General features: G+C 38.1%; 2 protein-coding genes across 8 annotated transcripts in view; both read left to right on the top strand.

Moving 5' to 3' along the window:
- The window catches only part of CCDC82 (coiled-coil domain containing 82), a 30,598-nt gene extending 11,800 nt beyond the window's left edge, over nucleotides 1-18,798 (top strand). For 2 of the 6 annotated variants that reach the window (XM_057490739.1, XM_057490740.1), the window contains exons 6-10: nucleotides 3,794-3,886; nucleotides 5,191-5,315; nucleotides 8,068-8,238; nucleotides 13,531-13,716; nucleotides 14,827-15,572. In XM_057490739.1, the coding sequence (XP_057346722.1) occupies nucleotides 3,794-3,886; nucleotides 5,191-5,315; nucleotides 8,068-8,238; nucleotides 13,531-13,716; nucleotides 14,827-14,982 (731 nt within the window). In that variant the 3' untranslated portion in view covers nucleotides 14,983-15,572. Of the gene's footprint in view, nucleotides 1-3,793; nucleotides 3,887-5,190; nucleotides 5,316-8,067; nucleotides 8,239-13,530; nucleotides 13,717-14,826; nucleotides 15,582-18,534 lie in introns of those variants that run through there. The other 4 variants (XM_036902824.2, XM_057490741.1, XM_057490743.1 and 1 more) reach the window with 4 other exon arrangements.
- Nucleotides 18,799-23,040: 4,242 nt separating this feature from the next.
- Nucleotides 23,041-26,185, top strand: part of MAML2 (mastermind like transcriptional coactivator 2) — a 344,724-nt gene continuing 341,579 nt past the window's right edge. For both annotated transcript variants that reach the window (XM_057490737.1, XM_036902819.2), the window contains exon 1: nucleotides 23,041-24,544. In XM_057490737.1, coding sequence (XP_057346720.1) covers nucleotides 24,056-24,544 — 489 coding nt within the window. In that variant the 5' untranslated portion in view covers nucleotides 23,041-24,055. The remainder of the gene's footprint in view (nucleotides 24,545-26,185) is intronic.

Raw genomic sequence — 26,185 nt, 5'->3', positions numbered from 1 at the left:
TAAAATTTTTCTTCCTTTAGATTTCCATTTGTTCAGTATCCTCAACCCCAGGAATTTGTGAAATTGAATTTCCATTTCTATTCCTTAATGTATTATCTTCTCCTTAAGAACTGTTTCTTTTTCTTCTCTCTACTAGAAGAACTTCTTGGGTTTAACCTAAGAAAAATCTGATGAAAACAGATTTGCACATAGACAGATGAAGGAAATACTTTACTGATTATAAGAATAAAGTTATCTAACCATTCTTTTTAGAATGATAAAGATATATTTTATCTTTATCACAAAAATGTAACTTTATCATTCTAAAAAGAATGGTTAGATAACTAATACTAGGTACCACATTAGTGGGTTACAATAAAATGTCAAAAGAGAAAAAAACTTCTAATTTCAATAGATTCTAAGAGGGAATTTGATATTCGATGCCTATATCTACCTTAAAAACTAAAAACAAGTCTTAAAAAGTATGAGCATGTGTCCTTTACATAGCCAGAGTATTTTTTTTATAACCAAAGTATTTTGAACCAAGAGCCAACATCATACCTCTAATGAAGCACTAGAGATAGTCTCTTAAAAATAAAGAATAAGACAAAAGTATTTCCTACTTTGTTCTAGATGTTTTGAACAATGTAATAAGTGAAATGAAAGTAAAACAAGAAATGTAACTATTGAAAAGATAATGCCATTTATTATTTGAACATAATATGAATATGTACACACAAGCTATAAAGTTTTGAGTGATTTGACCGAGGATGCAGAAGTTAAGAGAAAGGATATAATACATTGAGGGAAGGAGTAGATGCAGCATATATTTTCCTAATTTTCTCATGTACCTTTTTTTCCTGTGTGAGGTAAGGGGAACCTTAGAATAGAAAAAGAAGCCAATTTCTTGATCTGCCTCTGCCCTCTCATACTGGACTTACACCTCCATTCCAGAAGAAAGTACACCAACAATCTATGTGCTTCTACCTAATAGAATATTTATAGTCTCTTGATTCTTGAAATAAATTTAACGTTAGCAAGACCACAATCTCCTTGTAGTTGAGGGAGAAAACACAGTCAATGCCCAGGAATTCCCGAACAATATCTTTCTCTCCAATTCTGTAATGTCCTAGGAAGCTCATTTTCTACAAATATCTAAGAGAATATGACTACTTTGGAATGGTAAAAGATCTCAGAAGTATGGCTTTATAGGTACAATAACAGAATTTACTGTGAACAGAAAAGAACATGAATAAAAGGAGAGAGCATATTCTGGAAGGTAATAAAATACAGTAAGTTATTTCTTCTGAAATTAATTTTTTTATTCAACTTTGCAAAAACATTCCTAATGTTCATTTGGAAGAACAGATATATGAGAAAAAGTAAAATTTCAAAACACAAAATAAACCAGAAGGATGTGTCCCACCAGTTGTAAGAAGTTAATCATAAAATTGCAGTAAGTAGAGCAGTATAGTACTGGCATGAGAATGACAGCCAGATCAGTAGGGAGGTAGTGTTAGATCCAAATCTTAGTGTATGTATAAAAGTAATGGATGATAAGGGAGGCACAATCAACAGAATGTCTAGGCGATTGCCTATGGGGAAATTGGCTACTTTGGAAAACTGAAGTTATACATAAACACAAATATTGTTGGTGTTCTCCTGTGTCCTTCTGCCATTTTTTATATAATCGTGGAGGATAGCTTTAAGCAATATTCCTAGGACATTCCAAAGAATCCCCTCAATAGGATTAAACCACTGAAAAAGCTGAGGGAGAAGTCTGAGCTCTGACCCCGATTCTGCTTGTATCTTGTGTGACCTTAAGTAGGTGATTTTTATCATGTCGTTTTTCTTAATTTTGCGATGAGATTTGAATTTTTAAAAAATTTTCCATCCAAGTCTAAATTCTATGTTCTGAAGTATAATAGTATTAAATGTCACTGCCACGTAGAACAACATCTACCTAGGGGATAGTAGCATGAAATCTGGATTCAGACTGCCTGGGTTCCAGCCCTGGTTCTAACACTTACTAGCTTTGTGATCTTAGGGAAATTTTTCATCATCTCTGTATTTGTTTCCTGAACAAAAATAAGCCAAGGGTAATGAGAGTACCTCATAGGCTTATTGTAAGAAATAAAGCAATGCATGTAAAGTGCGTAAAACTATGCTGGGCATATACTTGCTTGGTAATTTTTTTTTCCATTTTGAGGTGCTGGCAGCATAATTTCCCCATCACCCACCCATCCACTCAAGCACAGTAAAATGGAGGTCTTTTGCCTGACTCTTTTGAAGGAGATTCTGATATACATTGGTAGGAGAGGAATTCTGTGGCTAGACAAAAACTCTCTAGATGAGTTTGGTCCTCTGTCCTTTCCTTTTATTCCCAATCCTAGAAACACTATCAAGGTCTTTGAAATAGAGCTCCCAAAACTCTACAGCAGGTGAGCAATATTGGGTGTTATCCCGTTCAAGACTGATACATTCAGTGGGATAAAAAATTCTCTTTAAATTTTTTTGATAGTTAAACTTAGGTAAGCAGGATGAATTTGATTTTTTAAATGCATTTTAACTCTCAAATTCAGTTATATACCAACACTAATATATCCAGAGGTTGATGGAACTCTAGTCAAAGTTGAATTCTATTGAAGTGTTATTTCATTTTCCAATTACGTTCTGAGTTTTAAAACAAGCATATTCATAAATGGCTATGATCAGTTCTTTAGTCATTTTCAATTGATTATAAGCCCTCTAAAAGCTCAAGGGCCCCAGTGCAAATTATCTGCTATTGTAATTTAGTTTTATTACTGCCTTATTCTAGTTACTTCAGTAATTCAATAAGGTGTTTTCTTAAAAAACAAAGCTTGCCAAAAAATTTCCCCTAAAGTGTAAAAAAGTTATACAGGCCTTTAAGTAGCCAAGAAATAAGTTTAAAAAAAAGTTTCTCCATGTTAAATCCCATCTTTGTTTTATTTCAACTGAAATCAAAGTTTAAATGCACTCATGGATGCTAATAAGAAGTCTTATTTGCATTAATCCTTTACCAAGCATTTTCTCCTTTTCCTGAAATACTGAGGCTGTCCTTACTGTGTCTTCACAGATTCAGGATAGGAATGATGCTCTATGATGACCACTTGAAGGAAGGGATTATGTTTCATAGAGAATATTCCCACAGCCACAGTAAGCCTTGACCCCAAAAGTCATGGGAAATAGTAGGGACCTTCTCATTTATTGCTTGGCTTATCACAACAGATAATTCCATGTACTAGACTGAGAGAGTGGCAAAGTAGGCATATATATTTGGTATGGGAAAGAGACAATATGACTTTCCTAAACTGTAGGGGCAATAGAAAGAGAAACAGAGTTGTTATAGCTACTGGGGTTCTGCCTAGGGTAGCAATTTCCTGGACAATTTCATATGTAACATGAGATAAAGAATAGTACAGGAGTTTCATGTTTGTATTGAGCAATCTACCTATAAAGGTTTTCTCTATGCTTTCTCACTCTAATTGTCAAGATGATAATTAAACAGGTGCATAGGGGATTTTGATTATTTTTCACAGCATATCTTAATATTCCCTGAACAGTTTCCCTTAATAAGTTGGCAAAGTGAATATTACTTGAATACAACTAGAAACTCTGGATTAGAAGCCAGTAAATATGAAAAATGAGTATTTGCAGCTATAAATTAGATTAATTGATTTCTCCTATTTGTAGGAGAAATTTGTAATTTCTCAGCCTTGGAAAAAGGAACCTGTTATCTTCAGGAAATTGTTTTGTCTACTAGATCCTAATATTTATTTAAAATTAATTTCAGATTCTTTTAGTGACCACTATACTCACTTTGAAAGAGTTGTGAAGGCTCTTCTCATCAATGCTTTAGATGATTCTTTTCTGGGAACATTGTATGGTAAGTTTAATATGAATGGAAAAATCAGGGTTTTTTCCTTTTCCTAGTTTTTAAACCTCACTGTTATATATATATATATATATATATATATATATATATATACATTTTTTTTTCTTTAACAAAACCAAGGAGACCCATTCTTAAGAACCTTCAATTGTTCCCTCTAGGATCAACAACACCAAAAGTCCATTCACATCAAAAACTTGTTAGTGATTATTTTACATGGAAGGTACAAAGGAAATACGGTGGTCCCCTGTCTATAGCGAGTTCACAGTGAATTTGGGGAGTAGGACATACACTCATAAAGACAGCAGGGTAGTTCAACACCCTGTGTTACCCAGCCTCTCAGCTTCTTGTATTACATGGAAAGTGATAATGGCATTTTATGCTTTTGTGCCTTTGCTCATTCTGTTCTTAGAATATGATCCCTTTCTACTCTAGATTTTCCAGGTGAATGTAAAATCATTTCCACCATGAAAGTGATCCATGACCTACCCAAGTAATACTTGTCACTCCCTTATTTGTGCTGTTATCCGAGAGTATGGTAGAAGTGATATGTATGCCCTTTCCATTCTGTAACTCTTCCAGGGTGTGAGAAGAACTATACCTTAAATAGACACTTACCCTTGCATCTAGCACAGAATCTGGCACAGAACAAAGACTATAAACATGTTGTGTTGAATATCTACCTCAGTGCCAAATAAGTTTTATTCATAATTTATTGAACAAATATTTATTGTTTGCCTAAAGGCCAGGCATTATTTGAGGGCTTGGAATATGTTAATGACTTAACATAAGATTCCTGACCTCATGTTTTAAAGTCTAATGGGAGAGACAGACATTGAATGAATAAACAAATATATAACATAATATAATATGTTTTCAACTAGTGATTAGTTCTAGGGGAAAAAAAATAGGGTAAGGAGATTAAAAGTGTAAAGGGAAGAAAGTCTGTTGGAATTGTCAAAGAAGGTATCTCAAGAGGTGATTGATACCTTGAGATTTTTTAACAGAAACTTGAATAAGTGAGGGAGCAAGTAATGCATGGATTTAGCAGAGAGCACAGCAAGTGCCAAGACCCTTAGGAAAGAGTAAGTTTGATGTGTTCAGTGAACAGTCAGAAGACCTGTATGGCTCTTTCCTTTCCCTAATGCTCTGATGGAATTTTTAAATTTTTTAAAAATTTAAAATGCTTGTAATGAATAAACCAAGTATCTTCCTAAAACTAAGGGAAAAAACCTTAAGTATTTACTAATTTAAATATTTCATAGGTCCAAGTGATTTTTTGTTGTTCCTCTGAACAGATGGTGCCAGGCAAAAATCTTACGCACAAGATATGTTGACATCTCTTCATTATTTAGATGACCGCTTTATTCAGCCTCGTCTAGAGAGTTTAGCCTCTAGAAGTCGTTGGAAAGAGCAGTATAAGGTATATATTTTTATTTATTTTTGAATTTCTGTTATTGGGTAGGAGTGGGAGACCTTTCAGAATTTTAGTATCCAGTTGAACTAGCATTTTTCTTTGTTACATAATGTTTGTTGTTTTTTACTTCTTCTAAAGGATATTGTTTTAATCATTCACATTTATTGTATCTATCCAATAACTGAGTAGCTCTAAAGGATGAATAACTTTAAAACACCTCTAGGGCTTAACCCACCTACTAGAATGAGGATATTGTCTCACAGAATGTTAACTTGTTTCAGAAAAGAGAATTCCATTGTTAAAGAAGTTTGAGAAACGGTGGGTGTAATTTAAGCTTAACTAGAGGTCTTTTCAAGGAATATTAATGTGTGAAATTATACTGTAAGTCTTCAGGAGAGCTATGTAGAATGTAATACTTTCCAGGTTTGTGTTTTACGCTGACACTCCCTACTATGAAACACCTGTTATCACCTCTTAGGATAATTGATTTCCATAACATAATTGGGACAACACTGACCTAGATAGTCTTTGACATACCTCTCTACTTCAAGATTTTTTAATTCTACCAATTTGGGGGAAGCATTTTTTAAATTTATAAAATTTATTGAATTCCATGTTATCCTCTAGATTTCTAATTTATGATCTCTCGTAGAGGCTGTACTATATGATTTTTAAGGTTTTTTTCTTCTCCCTATCTTCTGTTGATTAGCAGAAGGAAAAATGTCAAGATAATACAAGTTCAAGTTCCTTATAGTCCTTCTAGCACTTAAATCATTAGCTACACAAAGAGATTTTGCTTCATCCAAAGCCTGTTCAGCCTTGACTTACCTGATGATAAACTAGCCACAAATAGTTTAGGTTTAAGGGACAGTTTCAGGACTACAGAAAAAGTTAGAAGACCTCAGGTTAGAGAGTTTAGGGCCACTGTAGATATATATTTTGACTTTGGGTGAGTTTTTAACCTCTCTAAATTCCAGTTTCATCCTCAGATTTAGAAAATATTTACTATACAGAGAAATACTTACTTAATTTGAAGGAAAAATACATAGCTAAGCCCTTCAAACATGGTATAAATATTGTTTTATTTAATAGGAATAAAAGTAATATACACTCATTGGTCATTTAATTTTACCAAGTAATTTACATGCAAAGTATCTTTATTTTATTTTCAATGTAACCCCATGAGGAAGGCACTGTTATTTCCTCCATTTTAAAGATGAAAAAACTGTGACTCATAAAAATTGAGGTAATATAAAGTTACACAACTAGTATTTACCCAGGAATATATTTAAACCTATGTTTCTAGGGTTTCTCTGACTTACACCCATGCCACTATGCCATATGCTTTACCATCCTGTGGTAGGTCATGCTGAATCTGAGTAAGCCAAGGTTGAAATAGTAACTAGATATAAGAAAATATTAGCTTAAAATTACAGAGACATAGATGATTCAGTATAATCTTGGTCAGGATAAGCTAGATTATGCTGCAAAAAAATAAGTAACATAACAAACAAAATAAATCAACAATGACAATCTCAATAGCTTATCCCAACAAAGTTTATTTTTCATATGCCCAGTGTGAGTTTACAGGAGTAATCTGTTTATTGTAGCCACTGAGGAAACCAAGCTGATAAGAGCTTTCATATCAGCATGTTGCTTCTGCAAGGACCACAGAAACACGAAGGAAGGTGATTAGTCACCTCTTCACTCTGAATGTCAGCCTGTAGGTGACATGGATCATTGGAGTACCATGAAATATGAGAAATTAATTTAAGTAGACAAAAGATGGTGTTGTGAATCATACAGTGTAAAAAGGAGACTATCAGTATATTGGGTACTTTGTTACTGTCAGACTGATAGAGAATGGGAATGAGGATTTGTAACCCTACTAATAATGCTCATTGTGTGCTGTTCAAATATTTGTAGCAAAACCTAATCTACACTACTAATTAGAATAGTAGAGCATAAGCAAAAATACTCAAATGTACGTTTCAGAGCTTTATGAAGCTTATTTATGAATGCCAAATATTTTATCAGTTTGTAAAGTTATTTAATACTTTAAGGATCATGTTCTATTACATAGATAAAAAATATTGCTGTATATTCACCATCTTTGCTGTCTAACTACTCATTGCTAACTCAGCTAATAGACTCTCCATATCAATACTGGCCACCTAGCAATCCAAGTCCCAACTTATTTATTTGCATAGTACTTTAGTAAGTAACTACAGGAGGATTAAATTATTTCTGGACTATTTTGTGGAAAATATGATATAATTTACACAACGGACACTGAATGTGTTGTTGTTTTTCTCGGTTTTGACTAACCTAAATGAATTCATCTTTTTATAATATCCTGAATTTCTGCTGCACATTCTTTCCCATTTTTAACTAATACCTCATTAACACTAAATATGAAAGGAGGGAAAAGAAGTAAATTAAAATCTGTGAAGAGTAGTGCTTATTAGTAACTCATAGGTTGGAAGGATATGAAACTAATTTTTTTTCCTAGTATGGTTTCTTTTCATTTAATAGCCTAAATTATAAATTAATCATTTTATTTAAAAAATATCATGTCCTACACCTACTGTGTGCTCAGTATTAAAGTAAGAAATACCAGTGTGTTTGCCCTTACAGCTCATCCTATTATTATGATTCCTAATTATGGTTTTAATTTGGTTAGGTTATTTTCATATTTTATTGTGTTGTTGTTTTTCTAGTCCTTTAAAGCTTCATTACATTTTTTAATTCTTTTCAGGAGCGGGTAGGAAATTATTCTAATGTAAATATCCATTTGAAGAATCCTGAAAACTGTTCTTGTCAGGCTTGTGGAATGTACCGCCACTGTAGATATTCAGTGCATTTATCAGGAAAGTTGTATAATACCAGGACCATGGAAACAGATGATTTCATGTCACATGATAAACAGGTATTTTTTTCCCTCTTATTTTAGTTTTCAGTATTTAGAAATTTTCAATCCATAAGCTTGAACAAATAACCCTAAGTTTTTTTGAATGTGAACTATATGTCTTATATAGCAGATTCACTCCTAATTCAGTCAAATACTAAAATCAGTGCATATTCTTTAAGTTATATTACCCAGACTAGTGGGAGGGCAGAGGTATCAGGATAAAAAGGGGCAGGGGAATCAGAAGTCCCATTTTAGACCAAAGGAGTCCATTTATTCACCCTAATATGAGAATTGAAAGAAAACTGTTTCAACCTAGACTATAGCAGAAGTGTGCCAGATTCTAGAACACTCACCACATACTTAAGGTGTTGTTAATTTTGAATGAATAGACAAACTGAAGAAAATATTTGAAATATTTGAAGAAAGTATTTGGTAAACAAGAACAGAGCAGTACAATATGGAGAAAAAGTGTAGATGTAGACTACTACTATGTTTTTGTAATCATTATAAAAGTTTCATTTATAAATGCAAAAATGTTAATATTGAGAGTTTCCTCTGGATATTTGTGAAGGGTTTGTGTGTGTTTGGGGGGTGGGGGTGATAGTTAGAAACTCAAAGTTATCTCTAACTACTACCAGTTAAGTATTAAGGTAGAAATATACTACTATTTGAAATAAACTGTTCATTTGAATTCTACTAGATTGGGAAGTACGATTCCTTAGTACTATTAGGTAATAATTGATCAGATCCCTCTGAATATTCTCCGTTGCAAGAGTCAACTAGAAAGTTTACCTAGGGATCATGAATTCAGAATTAGTCTTTAATGTTTTACTTGGCAAGTTCCTATAAAAACACATTTCTTTTCTCAAAAGAGTCATATGCAACTTTCCCCACTACTTAAAAACTGATCTATGAACTTTTTATGAGTTAAGATATCTAGAATCCTAATAAAAGTTATTTAATACTTTAAGGATGATGTTCTATTATATAGATAAAAAATATTGCTGTATATTCACCGTCTTTGCTGTCTACAGCTAAGCCTGGAGAGGGGAGCCAGAAGATCATTTCTGCAGTTCCAACATTCCTGTGAAGGAATATATATTCTACATAAAGTAGTAAATTCAAATACCTAGAAAATAAAAGAGAGCTCATGAAATAAAAGCAAAGAACATTAATACACCAGTCACATAATGGAAAAAATATAAAAGTAAAATATATTGGAAAATAATTATTCCCTTTTTAAATGCATATAATTAAAACTACCTTAAGATGCTATTTGATAGCTCTTAAAATAGCAAAGTATTTTTAAAGCAAATGATAAAATGCAGTTCTGTCGAGGTTGCATTGAAACGAGCAGTTTCGTGGATTCCTAGAGGAAGAAAGGATATAATACATCTTTTTAGAATACTAGATAGCTAGTAGCTACACGTACAGAGCTATACATATTCAGTGCCTGTAAAGGTGTCCTAGGCAAAATAATTCAATAAAATAACAAAATCATGAAGTTCATTGAAGCACTGTAACTCAAAAAATTTGGAAATAATCCAAATAAAATATTAAGTAGTGATTTAAAAAGCCACGAATACCATCATTTTATGATAGAATATAATAAAACTACTAAAGTAATATTTATACATGTTATGAACTAATGCTAGGTGAAAGTGAAATAAGCTGTGCATATACTGTCCTTACATTGTCTAACAATGTGTGCATGTTTGTATGTATAGCTGTATGCAAACATTAAACTTACTGTATATATTAAGATAGTATGATTGAAATTCTTTAATAATTAATTTTTCAGTATTTTTTTCATTAAAGGGAAGAATTACTTGTTAAAATCTATTTTATGTCCTCCTGAACTACAGTGTCAATGAATGTATAGAAAGGTAGGGAGAAGGGACAGAAAAAAGAAAAGGAAAGGAGAAGAGAAACCCCTGTTTTCAATTCAAGGCATTAAAGAGACTGGCCTACCTCCACCCCCACCCTCAGCTTATTTAGAAAACTAATTCACCATTTTGTGTTGCTGCTTGTAGTTACATAAAATTGAGACTCCTTGAGGTTAACTAGGGTTCTCTTTTAAGGTGCAAATAATACTTTAAAAGAATGTACTTAGTGGATTTGTTTAATGATAAAACTTCTAAAACTTTTCTCCTCACTTAACTGAGATTAGTTTCTTTGAAAGAAAGGATCCTTTGATGGAAAGTGGAACTAGTGAGAGAGAGTAATTTTACTTATAGCAGTCTTGGCTAGGGTATTGAGGTGAGAGGTCTTGGACCACCAGATCGTGGTGAAGTCTGAGAGCATAGATAAGAAGGAAATCATGTCAAAGAAAGATGTGAAATGTGAAAGGCAGTTGGAGGCAGTAATTTTGAGGCAAGTGACAATGTATTGTCCATGCAAAACACAGGCCAAGAAGAAATAGAATTCAATGGCTCAGTTTATTGCACTAAATGTTTCTAGAGACCTAGTAACTGAACACAAACTTCTCCCCATCCTTCTGTTTCCTAGAGGATCTGTCTTTTTTCTTCTTCATACTTTAATTCCATAAGGAGCTGGCTTCTCTGTATATAAGTGAAGGCCTTATACATCACTTTGTTCTACTGTGCTTTATCCAGAACAGCCATAGAATACTTCTACACAATTTACTTTTTAAAAAAAATTTTTTATTAAGGTATGATTGATGTACACTCTTATGAAGGTTTCACATGAAAAAACAATGTGGTTACTACATTTACCCATATTATCAAGTCCCCACCCATACCCCAATGCAGTCGCTATCCATCAGTGCAGCAAGTTGCCAGAGATCCATTATGTCCCTTCTCTGTGACACACTGTTCTCCCCATGATCCCTCACACCATGTGTACTAAATATAATACCCCTCAGTCCCCTTTTCCCTCCCTCCCCACCTGCCCTTCCACGCCCCTCCCCTTTGGTAACCACTAGTTCATTCTTGGAGTCTGAGTTTGCTGCCATTTTGTTCCTTCAGTTTTGCTTCATTGTTGTACTCTACAAATGAGGGAAATCATTTGGCATTTGTCTTTCTCCACCTGGCTTATTTCACTGAGCATAATGTCCTTCAGCTCCATGCATGTTGTTGTAAATGGTAGGATTTGTTTCTTTCTTATGGCTGAATAGTATTCCATTGTATATATGTACCACATCTTCCTTATCCATTCATCTACTGATGGACACTTAGGTTGCTTCCATATCTTGGCTATTGTAAAAAGTGCTGCAATGGGTAACAAGTAGTGATTTTACAGCATCTTACTATGATGATGGACAGTGACTGTGAACAGGGATGTGGGAGGGACTTGGTGAAGGGGGGAGCCTAGTAAACATAATGTCCTTCATGTAATTGTAGATTAATGATACCAAAATAAAAAAATAAAAAAATAAAGTGCTGCGATGAATATAGGGGTGCATATGTCTTTTTGAATCTGAGAAGTTGTATTCTTTGGGTGTATTCCAAGGAGTGGGATTCCAGGGTCAAATGGTATTTCTATTTTTAGTTTTTTGAGGACTCTTCATATTGCTTTCCACAATGGTTGAACTAGCTTACATTCCCACCAGCAGCTACACAATCTACTTTGATGGCAGAAATAGAGAAACAGGGTAGCTTTAGTGGCCTGTTGTCGTGTCATTTTACCCAAAGGGGAGGTATGGGCAAGTGAATTGTTACGATTGATATGACTGCTTTGATGATAATATTAAACTGGAAAGTAAGCAAGCAACATACAGTAATACCTGATTGTTTCTAATGATCTGAAAAACACAGATTTTCCCAGAATGTGAACAGAAATCTGATTTTGCTTTTCTTCAGGGGGGATTTTAAGCCTGTAAGATGTCCCAAATGTCATCTTCATAATATGACATATCAAACCTAGTGCCAATCATTATATTTAACTTTTATTCATTTTGGCCAATATACCATTCATTTTATTTATTTTTGCCAATATACTCTTGGGTTATTTATTGAACTTACCACCTGTGTGATACCTTGCAGTGTAGCTTCAGAAAATAGTACAATTCTTTGTCATAATACAAGTTAGCAGATCAATATTATAACTATACCACTTGTCCTAAACTCAAGAGTGTAAAATCCATATGTGAATTTAGGTGCAGAGACAAATACATAAGTTAACAAGAAGCTTGTCTATTTTCTCAGGTTACTCCCTGAGAATAATAATGATCATGTTTCTGATCAATGATGCATTTACTACAATGAATGAAATAATGTAGGTAGAATTTAAATTCAATTTAGTCAGTGCAGTGACAGTTTTCCTATTTTAGCTGTAGGTGTGTATAACAAACTGTACACTCAGAACATTCTGACAAATGTTCTTGTCAGTTGATTTCACAAGAAGAGTATTCTTAATCAGAATCCTAGAAGTCCATATAAACACAGAAATAAAATTCTTATATTTTGCTAATAATAAAATATTACTGTTATAATCTCATCAGATTAATTAATTAAGGAAGCAAATAAGACTAAACACAAAGTTATTTTTTACTTTACAAAATTTTTTGGAAAAAAGTGTTGAGTAAAAAACTGCCAATATTCAGTATTGGTATAAGAGTTTGTTTCAATTTTATATGTAGCTTATAAGCTAGAAAATAATCATTATATAGGCACTTTTTTTTTAGTTAGAAATTTTTCATTTAATCGAAAGTCAGTTTATAATTTTATGCCTTGATACCCTGATCCCAAATTTTTAAAAATTTTACTTTATTTTGGTATCGTTAATGTACAATTACTTGAACAACATTATGGTTATTAGACTCCCCCTATTATCAAGTCCCCCCCACATACCCCATTACAGTTACTGTCCATCAGTGTAGTAAGATGCTGTAGAATCATTACTTGTCTTCTCTGTATATACTGTATATAGGCACTTTTAATTCAGTAACTATGTATACAATAGCTTGCATGCTTTTCTTGCTTTCAGATGTACCTGCTCTTCTGTCCTCTGTACCTTGATAGCATCTCATTCATAGCACTTGACACATTGTTTCCTAATGATTTGTCTTTTCTCCCAAAACTATAAGCTTCCCTAATACAGTTAGTACATCTTTCACTTATGTATCTCCAGTGCTTAGCCCAAGACTTGAAACATAGCAGGTGCTTAGTTTTTGTTAACTGGGTTGAACAAATAAGAGAAGGTAAAGGAATCATTGTATAAACATTTTAAAAATTATTAATGCATTGATTAGATTCTACTATTAAAGAAAATAAACCAAAAAAGCTGTGTATTAATTACTATATTCACTTCATACTGCTGTCACATAATAATGCTTATTTCTTGATTTAGGTGTTTACTGTTGGCAGAATTTGTGCTAATCGTACCAGAATTTATCATAAACTGAAACATTTTAAATTCAAGCTATACCAAGAATGTTGTTCCATTGCAAAGACAGAAGAAGTTGAGAATGAACAGGTTAAAGAAACAGTGGAAAGAATTTTCAGTCAGTCAAAAGAAAGTGGCTGGATTAAGGAGGTAAGGTGAATATAGAACCATTGCATTCAGTAGATTCTGGAGACTATTACTGGCTGAAGGATACAAATGATTAGAAGATGAAGAAATTTAAAAGAGAATCTCTCCTTCTCTCTCTGTCTTGGTATTTTCTCTTCTTCCACCCATTCCTTTCATGCTTATCATTGTCCTACCCTGAATAGGTACACTGATGCTCTAAGCATTCATTCAGCTCATCAGATAAATTTTAATCAGCAGTAATCCCTTAATTAAGGACCTCTGTCCTTTCACTTTTATATATGTGGTATTCCTTACATATATATTAAGTCCCCTTATTTTCTTCGACAAAGTACAGGACTCACCTCTGCTTATCTGCTTCCTGTTCTTTAGAACAGTTCTTGTGACCTGAGAGTGAAGAAGCACCTGGTGCCAATCTGAGGAAAGGATCTCGGCTGTCAGTTCTAATACCACCCACATCCTCTTCTTGAGGACATGGGACTGAGCAGTGAGCACTGTAACTGAAGATCAAGGGGAATGCAAAGGTTTCAGGCCACAGCACTGATTTTGGTTCCCCCATATCCTGTTGACCACTAAATTTGATATCAGGGATAAAGTGGGGTTTTGAAGAGTGCACTGGATTCCTGAAGATCTGCTGGCAGCTCATAAGCTCTGGTCTGCTCACAGAGCTTTAGAATTGTCTATGGTACATGGAAGGAATGCTGATATGATTGAAGTCTTCTAAAACAGTTCTAATTGCGTGAATGTGTAAGAGAGAACATTTAGTAGATTTTCAGGCAACTCAGATCAACAGTATATTTAATTTTTTTAAAAAGCCTGACTTGAGATCCATTTCCTGGATTATTTATATCTTAGGTGAATTTGTAAAAGAAGAAAATGAGACAGCTTAGAAAATTAACTTATGAGCAAAGGGAAAGAAAAAGAGAACAAAACAGGAACTTGTTAGAACATGTCATATTCCGCAGGGGTCTCCCTGTTTGGAGAGCGACACACCAAGATTGGTCTCTCTTTTGGCAATTTACCCCCCTACCACAAACCACCACCCAGTAATCTCTTTGTTTGTCCCCCACATATTGAACCGTAAGTTGTCTTTCTCTCTCATTTTCCTCTCTTCAGCTTTTTATCTTTTGCTTTGCTGCTAACATCTCACTCAACACTTTGCTCCCTGTTCTCTGTGCTATTCTGTCTGCCTCAGGGAGGAGCCATCACTTATCCAGTAAGTTCCATCTTCATTTTCCTAGAGTACATTTGATTCTTAAGCACTTTTATTAGTGCATTTAAGTATTGCCAACCTCCTAGTGGAGTTGAAAGACCTATTGGGATACCACGTTTTTAAAGAATTGTGTACTAGGTGTAGAAAAAAATTATTGTGTATGTGCTTTATATATGTGTGTGTGTGTGTGTGTGTGTGTCTGTGTATATACACACATTAAACTTCTTGCAGAAAAAACTGAAAGCATTTCCAAACATTAGAGGAAGCTTAACAAAGTTTGTGACTACAGAAGGGACTAGAATAAGAAAAAATATTCTTAGGAAAAGCCAAGTGTCATATCGAACTTTAAGAATAACATCATTGGGCAGTGAAGGTATTTCAAGACAGTGCATGTTTAGAACAATATGCACATTTTTTCACATAAAACACCAAAGAGCCTCATTTTCTTTTTGAGATCCCGCTTACTTTAAAAATAATTTGTGTATAGATTTTCTTAAAAAGATTTCCTAGAAATTAAAGAAATCCCCTAGGCAGCCTTTTGTGCTGTGATTAAATTTCAGATTTTATCAAGTGTTCTGCCATTTCTCAACATCACTTTGCCTGCTCTTCAGCGTGCGTGCATCTCTGAGTGAGACATTGCATGTGTTTTTGTGATGCATGCCCCCCTCCTTTGGCAGCAGTCTCGTGACCACGGTTACTCCAGCCCGTGACAATGCCAGGCTTAGTGCTACATGAATGGCCATATCCATAGCTCTTTCTCCTCTTACTTCCCAATTATTATGTCAACCCTTTTTACCTAACAAAATATTTGTTCCTATATTTTCTTTCCCAGCTTTGTTTCACAGCTTGCTTTTTCCCTGACCTGCCTTTCTTCCTCCAAGTATTTTTCTTCCATTTTCTCTGGATATCTCAATCTTTCATTCCCAAAGACCTGCCAACTAGACTGACTTCATTCTTCTTATTCTTCCTAACAGTTGAATTAAAGGGGTAGGAACAAATTTGAGTGTAAGAAAAGAATGAATGATAAATTATAATAAAACCAAAATATATAATAAATAATAGCAATATATGTCTCATTCTAAATCAGAGGTGAAGACCATACAATCATATGCCACTGGCAAATACTAACAAATGTTTTTTCATTAAGAAGAAAGTGTGCGTATGATGATGAAGTGATTATGATGGGAAGCTGAAAATAGGATTATTGGGATGAGGTGGTGAATACATGAACACCAGGAAGTGAAGAAAGTATGTTAATAAAAGTATCAAGTTTGTTTTATAGTAATATTTTAAGTAAATTTTAAATCTATCCCATAAAGACTGTTATATAAATAAGACTTTTAAATTCTTGAATATCCCACCCCTTTCTGAATCTCTTCTCACTTTGTCCCTTTTCTTTTTCCCTTTTTATTTTTTCCTTTTCCTTTTCTTCCACTCCTTAAACTGATTTATCTCAAAACATAGCCCTAAACTACCTATGCCAAAATCACCTAGAAGTCTGAAAAATGTGTTGTCTTTTGTCTATTGAATGATAATCCTTGGGCATGTTAAACACCCAATATTTTAAAAATTTAGGTGATTCTTAAGTAAATAAAAGATTGAGGACCACTACTTAAAGTGCATATTGCACTAGGTTTTGTTCTAAGCCTCTCTAAGTTTTCTCCATTGGCAGACCCATTCCTTTCTTTAGGCCCAACACTCCTTCTGTGTAGAAGACTCCAAACTCCTTTTACGTTCTGACCTCTTTCTCATAATCTGTTCCCACAGTTCTAGCTGTTTTCATCAATAAGTCCATCTAGCACTCTAAGGGGTTGACATAATAAGACCCATAATAAGTTTGGAAGCAGAATATTTAGGTGGAGAGATGGCCAGATAATATTTACTGTCTTCTTTCTGAGTGTCATTTTCCCCTTAGAGGTTTTTCTTGTTTCTCATGAAAACTGCACCCTGCCTCTGCCCTTTAAATGTCAGAGCACACTACAATGGCTGCAAGTGTGGATTTAAGTATTTTCTAGCAGTATAATTTGGGGGCAAGTTATTTTATTTTGCTAAGCCTAAGTGTTCAGTAAAATAGGAACTAAATAATAATAATTAGGGTTTTGATTGTGGAGGTTAATTAGTCACACATTTTAAGCATTTAGTATAGGAACTAGCAGTTAGTAAATGATCAATTAATGTTAACTATCACTAGTAATAAAAGCAAGAAAAGGTTTTCCTTCCTTTTCTTAGTACAGCTGAGATAGACTGTAATTTTCCTTTAAAAAATTTAAAGAAAAAAGAATGTAAAGAAAGATAATATAAAAGGCATAAAAAAAGTCAAACTTCTATAGTATAGATTTCTAATCCTCAACTACTTATATCTAATAGAACCTGAGTACTAGGTCAAGAGAATCCCTAAGTAGTCCAAAGGTTATTTCCCCTCCTGTTCTTTCCTTTGTTCTTTCCAGAGGTGATGATCTAGACAGAGATCTTTGGGAAGGGGTTGGGGTTCCATGGCCCTATCTAGAAGGAAAATGCATTCCTCAAATACCCTTGCTTAGGTCCCCATCACCACAAAAGTTAGTCATCAGGATCCTCTCTCACCCCACTGGGAGTAGAACCAGAGTTCCCAAGTAGAGTTAGAAACTATTAGGTCAGTTAATCTCAGCTGAGGTAAGCACTTCACACTCTTACCAACCTTGAAATCTCCAAATCTTCCTGACTCCTCTCATCTCGTCCGACCCAGGTCTCTACTTTCCATCCTCATTACCATCACTCAAGTTTGGGCCCTCATCATCTAATATTATTACAATAGACTTGAAACTATTCTAGAATGAATATTTTTCCATTTTTCTTAAAATATACCTCAGATTATGTCAATCTCCTACTGACACCTTTAGGAGCTTTCCATTGCCTATCACATTATTGCTAAACTCCATAACTGAGCATTTCATACTTTTTATTCTCTGATTTCAGACTCTCTGGGTCAGTCTTATCTTTCTCTGTTCTCCTAAAAACAACCTCAGATCATAGTCAAATCCCACACTTTCTTGTCTTGTCCCTGTTTTATAGACTGTTGTCTTCTACAGAAAATTCCCTCCCCCAAATCTTGGCCTACCAAATCTCTTTTCCCAGGACAGTTTAAATGCTGTATTTTCCTGGTCACCTTGACTAATCATGACATCTCTTCCAAACCCTCATAACAGTGTCTGCATAGTGCTTGTTATTGGTTGCCATTTGTGTATCACTGTTGAACTCTGTTCTCCTTAGGGGCAGGGAAAGCAATTGTTTTGTATGTAGACAACCATTAACAGAGTATTTGATATATGTTATGTGTTCAACAAATTTTTGTTGAATAACTTATTGAAGAAGTGATACTTCTATAAATATGATAATAGAAAAATTATAATATATAAGAAAGTTATGAAATTAATGTTTGGTTTGATCTCTTTCAAATGCTTTATATGAGTTAGAAATGTTTACTTGAAATTGAGTCCCTATTTGTAAATAAAAAGGTTTTCATTTTGCAATTACTATGAAATGAACTTGTTCCTGTTTGTTGTAAATTGAAAAGGCCTAGCTTATCTTCATTGATTTAAGTAAAATAACTAGTTTTTTTATTGTATACACAGAAATATGGTCAACTTCAAGAATATCTCAATTTTGCGGATTACTTTCAAGATGAGAAGTTTGACTGAATAGTAACACATTTCCTTCAGAGAAGATTTTATAAATTCTTGTAAATGTGAAGATCATGAGTCTTGTTTCTCTGTATCATGTGACATTTATATATTTTTATGTATATCTTCATGGCAAAATATCTTGTTTAAAACATATGTTCATCTTAATGTCCATGAAATGCACTCTCCTGTCTAATAAAGCTTTTATCTACTGTGCATAGAAAACATAAGCTTAATAATTTTTAAGAAAATGTGAAGTTATATAACAGTGCCTTTATAACAGATGACTATCAAGTGAATAAGCTATTCATGTCCTGTCAGTTAAGTAGAAAAATACTGTATTTTAAATATATATTTAAACTAACATTTATGTGTACTTATTACTGAATCCCTGCCCAGATCTGTTTATTATCCTTTTGCATTATTAACTAATCTTCACTAGTATATTTTTTACTAAAATCAATAATCTGAATCAGTGGGTCATGGAAGAAACCTCTGTTTCACCGAGTTCAATCCCCTTGCCTCAGAAACAGACTACAGTTTATCCATTAGATGTAGAGAAATGTTCTTTTTCCTTTTCCAGTTTCCCTTAGAAATAAATTTCAGGCCTCCAGAGTCTTTTCAACCTTCATATTCAAGAATGACTTCATGATATGTACCTTTATGCTGCATAATTATCTTTCTTTTTTCTATTGAATTTTGTCTTCATGTTAATAATTAAGATGTATTTTCTTTTTTATCCATAACTTTTCACATATAAGTATTTATGTTAGGATCAAAAGAGAGATAAATTCTGCCAAAAACAGTTTTAAACCATATTATAGCATCTGCATTGCTTTGTACATCTAAATTTTCTCAAAATGAAGTAAAATGGTTTTATAGTGAACCATTGACACTGTCTATCCTATATCTTTAATTCTTAGTAGTAGTATTCTAGTAGGATCTATTTTACTGTGGAATTTTAGATATTTGTTTCTTACTCCAAATGTTGGTTGAACCTACTGCTTCATCTATTAAGTGGTTCATGGTATGGACTTCAGTTTATGTACATACATAAAAAAGATACATTTTATTAAGTTCTTACATATAGATTACTTAATATTTTCTGCAGTTATCCGTATTTTAAGCAAAATGGGTAGAAAAAGCTTAAAAAGTGGTGAGAATATCAGTGCTGATTGTTATAGGATAGATAGATGTGGGATAGTGTCAATGGTTCACTATAAAACCATTTTACTTACTCTCACGTGAGGAATGCATACCTTTTTCAAGAGTGTGAAATAGAAATTTCAGTCACATATCTTTATTATTATTATTGTTTCTCTGTCACATGGAAATAATCCCCAAGTGAATGAAGCCATACTTGAAAATTGAAGATGAAGTGATAGTGTCCAAAAAGAAGCAAGGCAGAACTAGAGGAAAAGTGATAGTCAGGTTAGAAGGGTAAAGGATCACAAATGACTTGTAAAAAGGAAGGCCAAGGAAAATGAGAGAGGACAATCTTCACAGTATCTATGATGACCCTGGAAGCATCGCTTCTCGTAACTGACACTACAGATAAACTTAAGCCTGCTGGAGAAGGGGAGTTCCTTCCAAATGCGGAGTTTTTAAAATGGACTTATCTTTGTCTTTAATAGCATGCATTTAATTTGTAAGAATTAAGGCACTAATGATTCCAGGGACTTATGATGGCAGCTGACCCAGTTCCTAGGTCAGTCATTTTGTTGGTTTGAAGGATTTTTCCTGTTAGAACAGCATTTTGACTGTTCTGCTGAACATTACAGGAAATGTAATATGTTGTTTTGCTAATCTGAAGATACTACAACCAGGCATTCATAGGTACATGATAAAGAGGCTTTATAGGTACATGATAACATTAAAAGAATGGCAAAGAGGCTGTTCAGAAATAAGAATTAGCATGGATCAGGGATCCAAAGGCAACTAGTCCATAAGAAAAAAGAACTGTTGAAAAAAATAGAATTAACCTTTACAAGCATTATGACATACTGCAGTATTTTAGCACCATCATCATTAATATCATTGATTTAACACTAAAAGCAAATTGTAAACTTAATAATCTCACACATCTATGTACTTTTTAGATGTGGGCATTTATTACTATAATGTTAGGTGCTTCAGTATTAGGTAGCTAGGGATAGAAATAAGACAGAAATGGACAAGTAAATGCTTGAAAGAATGCATAGGGCTATACTGAAGCTTTAGGGTTATAAAAGAGGAAACAGTTACATAAGGGGAAAAATGTTAATTTTACTGGCAGTTGGATGTAATTGAGCATATTTTTCTCACTTGTCTGCTCTCGTATTCAGATGAGTAGTTCTATTAATACTAATTTCTTGGAAGTATTATAGGACTTGCTTAGACTCCAGCACGTTAAGTTGTAATTGCAGCCCTTGAGCTGTTTGGGGAATAGCCTGGCTTCCGTATATCTGTTTTTCACACTTGTTATTGAGGCAGTAAGCCCCATGGTTAAGAAAGCATAGGTTTGAAATCAGTCTTGAGTTTGAATTCTGGTCTGTTACTTCCCAGTTACATGAACTGGAACAAGTAGTTTCAATGAGCCTCAGTTTCCTGATTTATATATGGGATTAATAATACCTGTAACTCAGGATTGTTTGTGGATTAAGGGAGATATGTTTGAAGTGCTGTGCCTGAAACTGATTGTAAATAAGCAGTAACTGATGTGAGTGGGAATGAGGATGTGTATGATAATGATGTCAGCTTCAAATTAAATAGTTGTTGAAGGTAAATGTGTGCAAAATACACTCTTAGTAAGTATCCTACACCACTGAATATAGTATGTAATTACACTGAATTCCTGTTTGACTAGTTTGTAAGGTGAGTCCTATCTAGCATAGAAGTCAGTTTATATCATTTGGGAATAGGCTTCTGATTAAAGCCCATGCTATTTCAGGACTATAGAGAAAAAGTAGTACATTTAAATGTTACATTTTTTTTCTCTTTTAAGATATGACTGCTGAATATAAGTACCTGTAGTACCAGAAAGAAAACAAGGTCTAATGGATGCATTTAAAAACTAAAATATAAAACTCCCATTTTTTAATGACACCTCACGAAAGAGTTCTCCATTCAAATTTGCATTGATAACAAAAATATATTTCCACCTTTCTCTGCAGAAGTGGTGAGGAACTTAATCTTGGAAGGGACAGAAAGAAGTATATTCCAATAAAGAGTAAAAAAGTTACATTCTGTCAGGGTATACCTTTCCCCAAGTCCAAACTAACATTCCTGGATTTATAAAAACAAAATGGACTATAGTAGGCCAGCCTATTGGGCACTAATGATAAATACTTGTAAATATTTTTTAAATGTTTAAATGTTTGCATTGATTTTACTCATTCATTTCTATCCTGAGCTCAGTTGAGATAGATGCCAGAGGTGGTTTAAATTAATAAAGCCCCGTTGCTTGAGACCTCAAACCTAAATGACTTCCAAGTCAGGATACGGCATCTTTATGGTCCTGACCATCCCAATACTGTGCTCACCTTGATTCATTCTCCACAATTGATGATGACAAGCAGAATTCAGTTTGAGTTTGAGATCTTAAAGGTAAGATCATCTGAAGAGGGGACAAGTCTGTACAGGTAAGAGATCTATTTGGTCTGCGTTATTAAACTCCCGGAGTTTACATGATGTTTTCCTCATTATATATGTAAGCCAGATAGCTATGGAGACCTCAGGTCTTGGATTTGGATTGTCACAGGCAAACTAGTATTTTCAAAGAAAAACCTTTTTTTTCTTGAGCTGGCATTGGTAATTTCCTCATAAATATTTTATCCCTACTCGTTTGCTTGCGTTCACCCAGGTCGACTTACCCAGAGACGCGCGGGAAAGGCCGGCGGCGGGCGGGCAGACGCCCCTCGGGAGCCCGCCCCGCCGCCCCACACCCTCCCCGTCGCGCCAGGGGACGCGTCCTGGGGGGCGCTCGGCGGCATCGTCCACGACGCGCCGGAGGAGGAAGACGATAGCTTCGGGGGGCGCGTTGTAGTTCTGAGAGGGGAAACACACCCCTGGCCGGGAATTCCTTGAACCTCTAGAGCGGGCGCCGCGACCGAGGAGAGGCTGGGGATTCCCCGGACTCCCCGCTCCGCGGCCCGAGGCTGAGGTGCGCGAGCGCCGCGAGGGGGCCCCGCGGGCTCTGGGATTCGCCTCTCCGGCCGCTGGGCGGCCCTCCGCGCTCCGCTCTCCCGAGCCGCCGCCCCTCCCGCCCGCAGCCCGCCGGCGCGCTCCCCGCCCCTCTCCCTCTCCCGTCGGAGCACAATGCGAGCCTGTGCGCCGCCGCGACTCCGGGCAGTGGGGCCGCTGTCAGCAGAGCGGCTAGCGACGCACGGGAGAGAGAAAGGAAATAGCAGCCACTTTCTTTCCCATCTGTAAGGCGCAGCAGCACGAGGGCGAGCCCGCCGCTCACAGCGAGCCGGGACCCCCAGGCCCCCGGGCCGGGCATGGAGCGCGCGAAAGCGGCCGGAGACGCCTCGGCGCGGCTCGCGGGGAGTTTGTGAGTCGGACCATCGTTCGTGAGTCGCTCTCGGCAGAGTTCATCTCTCTCGGTACCGTTTCAGACTGGAGGGCGTCAGCGGGAGAGAAGAAAGCGTGTTGAAGGACCGCTCTCGGCGGCTGCTGGCCTCAGAGCGCTTTCCTGGGCCGGAGACCCCGGGGAAGGAGGACCTCACCGGCGGCCGGGCCGGCCGAGGAGGGAAGCGCGGTCCCCAAGTCGGCGGCTGACATCGGCAGCGGCTGGAAAGCCGTCTTCCGCTTTTGGGAAAAGACAGCAGCCAACATCCCGCAGCACCCCGCAGAGGAGAGAACACCGGGGCAGAGGGGAGGGGAGTAGAGATTAAAGGCCAAGAGACAGGTCTCGGTTTTTGTACATTTTGAATATTGACTTCAAAAATCTACTGAAATAGCACTTTTTTTTTCTTCACCTGAGGAAAAGTGAAGGCTGCGGGTTGCATAGGCCACGGCAGAAATGTGTTTCTCTGCAGAAACATACCCATAAAGAATTTCCCGACACAACGCGGCGAGGGGGAGCGCGGCGCCCTGCCAGCACCTTTCAGCCCCCTTTGCCGCCCGCCTCTGTCTCCGGCCGGGCGAGCCCTGGGACCCTGTCGCGACCCCCGGGTCGTGCGCTCACGGGGCGCCCGGTGGCTCCCGTGCGCTCGGCGCGGGGAGCCCGCCAACTCCGTCCAACTTCTCCAGAGCTGTCAAGCGCCGTCAGAGTCGGTCAGAGTCTGTCTCCGGCTGATCCGGGGCGCCGGCCTCTGCCCGTCCTCCTAGCCCTCCTTCCCGGACTCCCTCCCCCGCGCCTGCCCCGCGCCCCCGACCGCCGAGGACCTCCCTCCATGCGGCCCTGAGCGCCGAGCTCCCAGTGCCAGGAGCTGACGCCCGCCCCGCCTCCGCCAGCCCCGGACCCCGGGGGCAGCGAGCCGAGCCCCGCGGGATGGGGGACACCGCGCCCCCGCAGGCCCCCGCAGGGCTGGGAGGGGCCGCCGGGCCAGGGCTCCTCGGGGGGGGCCCGGTCGCCCCCAGAGTGCACAGCGCCATCGTGGAGCGCCTGCGGGCTCGAATCGCCGTCTGCCGCCAGCACCACCTGAGCTGCGAGGGCCGCTACGAGCGCGGCCGGGCGGAGAGCTCGGACCGGGAGAGGGAGAGCACCCTGCAGCTCCTGAGCCTGGTGCAGCACGGCCAGGGGGCGAGGAGGGTCGGCAAGCACGCCAAGGCTGCGGCCTCGGCGGCCCCCTCGGCGCCCGCCCCGCCCGCCGCGCCCCCGCCCGCCGCCTCCCAGGCGGCGGCCCCCGCCCCGCCGGACTATCCCCGCCGCCGGGAGCACCTGCTGGGCAGCGGCGGCCACGGGGGCGACGGGGGCACGGACCGGGAACAGCCGCCGGCCTCGGCCCCTGCAGACCAGAGGAACTCAGCGCTGATTGCGGTAAGGCGCCTGGTTTTCTCCGCTTCTGGCGGTGGCCGTGTGGCCTTCTCTGAGCGTGGAGCGTGCCGTGGCCCCATGGAGAGTGGACGGCAGTGAAAGGGGCCACGATGTCACCTGACTACCGCACAGGCCGTTGGGTGTGCTGTTTGTGTGGTTTTATATTCTTACTCGTCAAGTTCCGCCGGTGCTCATTCAATGGCTTGTTCTCCACTTGCGTGATCTTCCTTAAGTAGGAAGAAGCCAGAGTTTTCAGAGACTCTGGGGTCCCCGGCTCGCAGAAGGCCTGAGCCACGGAGGAAGGCCTCGGCTTGGGGATCCTTTGCCTTGGCCCACTCTCTGATCGGGCCCCACTAGCTATTCTGCAGCCTGAAAGCGTTTGATCAGTCCAGCTGACCTTTCTCAAAACCTTTTCCTTCTTGTCGCATTTCCCCTGCCCTGTTTGAAGTGGCCGCTTCTCCTCGGGTTAAGAGAACATAAGTGGCAATCCCTAACACAGAGAAGTTCCCTGAGTACCTCCTTAAATTAAAAACAAAATTTGAGGGAAATGCCCCAGAGACTAACTAGCAAGGAAAAAATTTCAAGAGTCCTTCCTGCCGATTACCTATAGACCTCCCCCTTGCCCCCTCCCCTAGCTGCTTTCCGCAGGCACTGCCATCAGGTAGTGCCCACTCGCAGCATTCGCTCCAGTGGCCAGGCGCACAGGGGCTATTTACATGCTGTCATCCTAGGAAGTACCCTCTCTTCAGCCACTCCTGATGACAGAACATCAAACCTGAAAGTTCTGATTAAATTTTTTGCTGGAAGTTCATCCTCAAAGGCACAGGCACATCCCATGCCAGATAGAGTATGCCTCAAATCATTGACTCTTAGTGCCAGTCCTGGTCAGGTGACCGCCTGCTGTGCACTGGCTTCCCCCAAAACTGCTGGGCCAGTGGCCTCTGGGTGGAAGGTGGAGCCCTGCCCTGCAGCCTTACAGGCTTCCTCCATTTCTGAGTTCCGCAGGTCTTCTAATGTCCTGTGTCTGTCTACTCACAGCCCAGCTCCAGTTTGCCTGAGCCTGCCGCAAGGAAAGTCAGCAACAGGAAATGGCATGCAAGCTTAAAAATACTCACAAAGCTCAGAGGAGAAGAGGGCATTGCAGTGAACTCCTTTTCCAAAGAAGCTTGAAAAGGAGGTCTAGGGAGAGGCCAGCCTCCAGGCAGGCCTCTAGGATGCTTCTCTGTCACTCTGCCTTATCGCTGACCTGAGTCTGTGTTCATGCAATTTCTGGAAACTCTGGGAGCTAGATAATGCTCACCTCCCCCACCACACACACATTTTTCTTGGGATGCCTAGAACTGCAGCTTCCTGGCGCCAAGTCCGGATGAAAAAATAACTGCTAACAGTTAAACTGCCCTGTGTTTGCTGTTGTAGCCGTGAATACAATTAGCCCGTGGGGTCATATTAGAGCTTCAAGGCCTGATTTCCTTTCTCTACCACCTGCTCTATCCCCACCTCTCCCTGGAAGGAAGTCTCTAGGAGAGCAGTGAGGGTTTGTTCTGTGAGAGAGAGGTGCTGAGGTGAAGGAGGGGGAGAGAGTTATTCAAACGGAGAGAAGAATGAGGTTTGTAAGGATGTGCGTGTCACTAGCATCTGCAGCCA

Source organism: Manis pentadactyla, chromosome 13 (genome assembly GCF_030020395.1).
Source record: "Manis pentadactyla isolate mManPen7 chromosome 13, mManPen7.hap1, whole genome shotgun sequence".
Taxonomy (NCBI): Eukaryota; Metazoa; Chordata; class Mammalia; order Pholidota; family Manidae; genus Manis; species Manis pentadactyla.
Note: the sequence above shows the minus strand (reverse complement) of the source record. Positions and strands in the feature narration are given on the sequence as shown.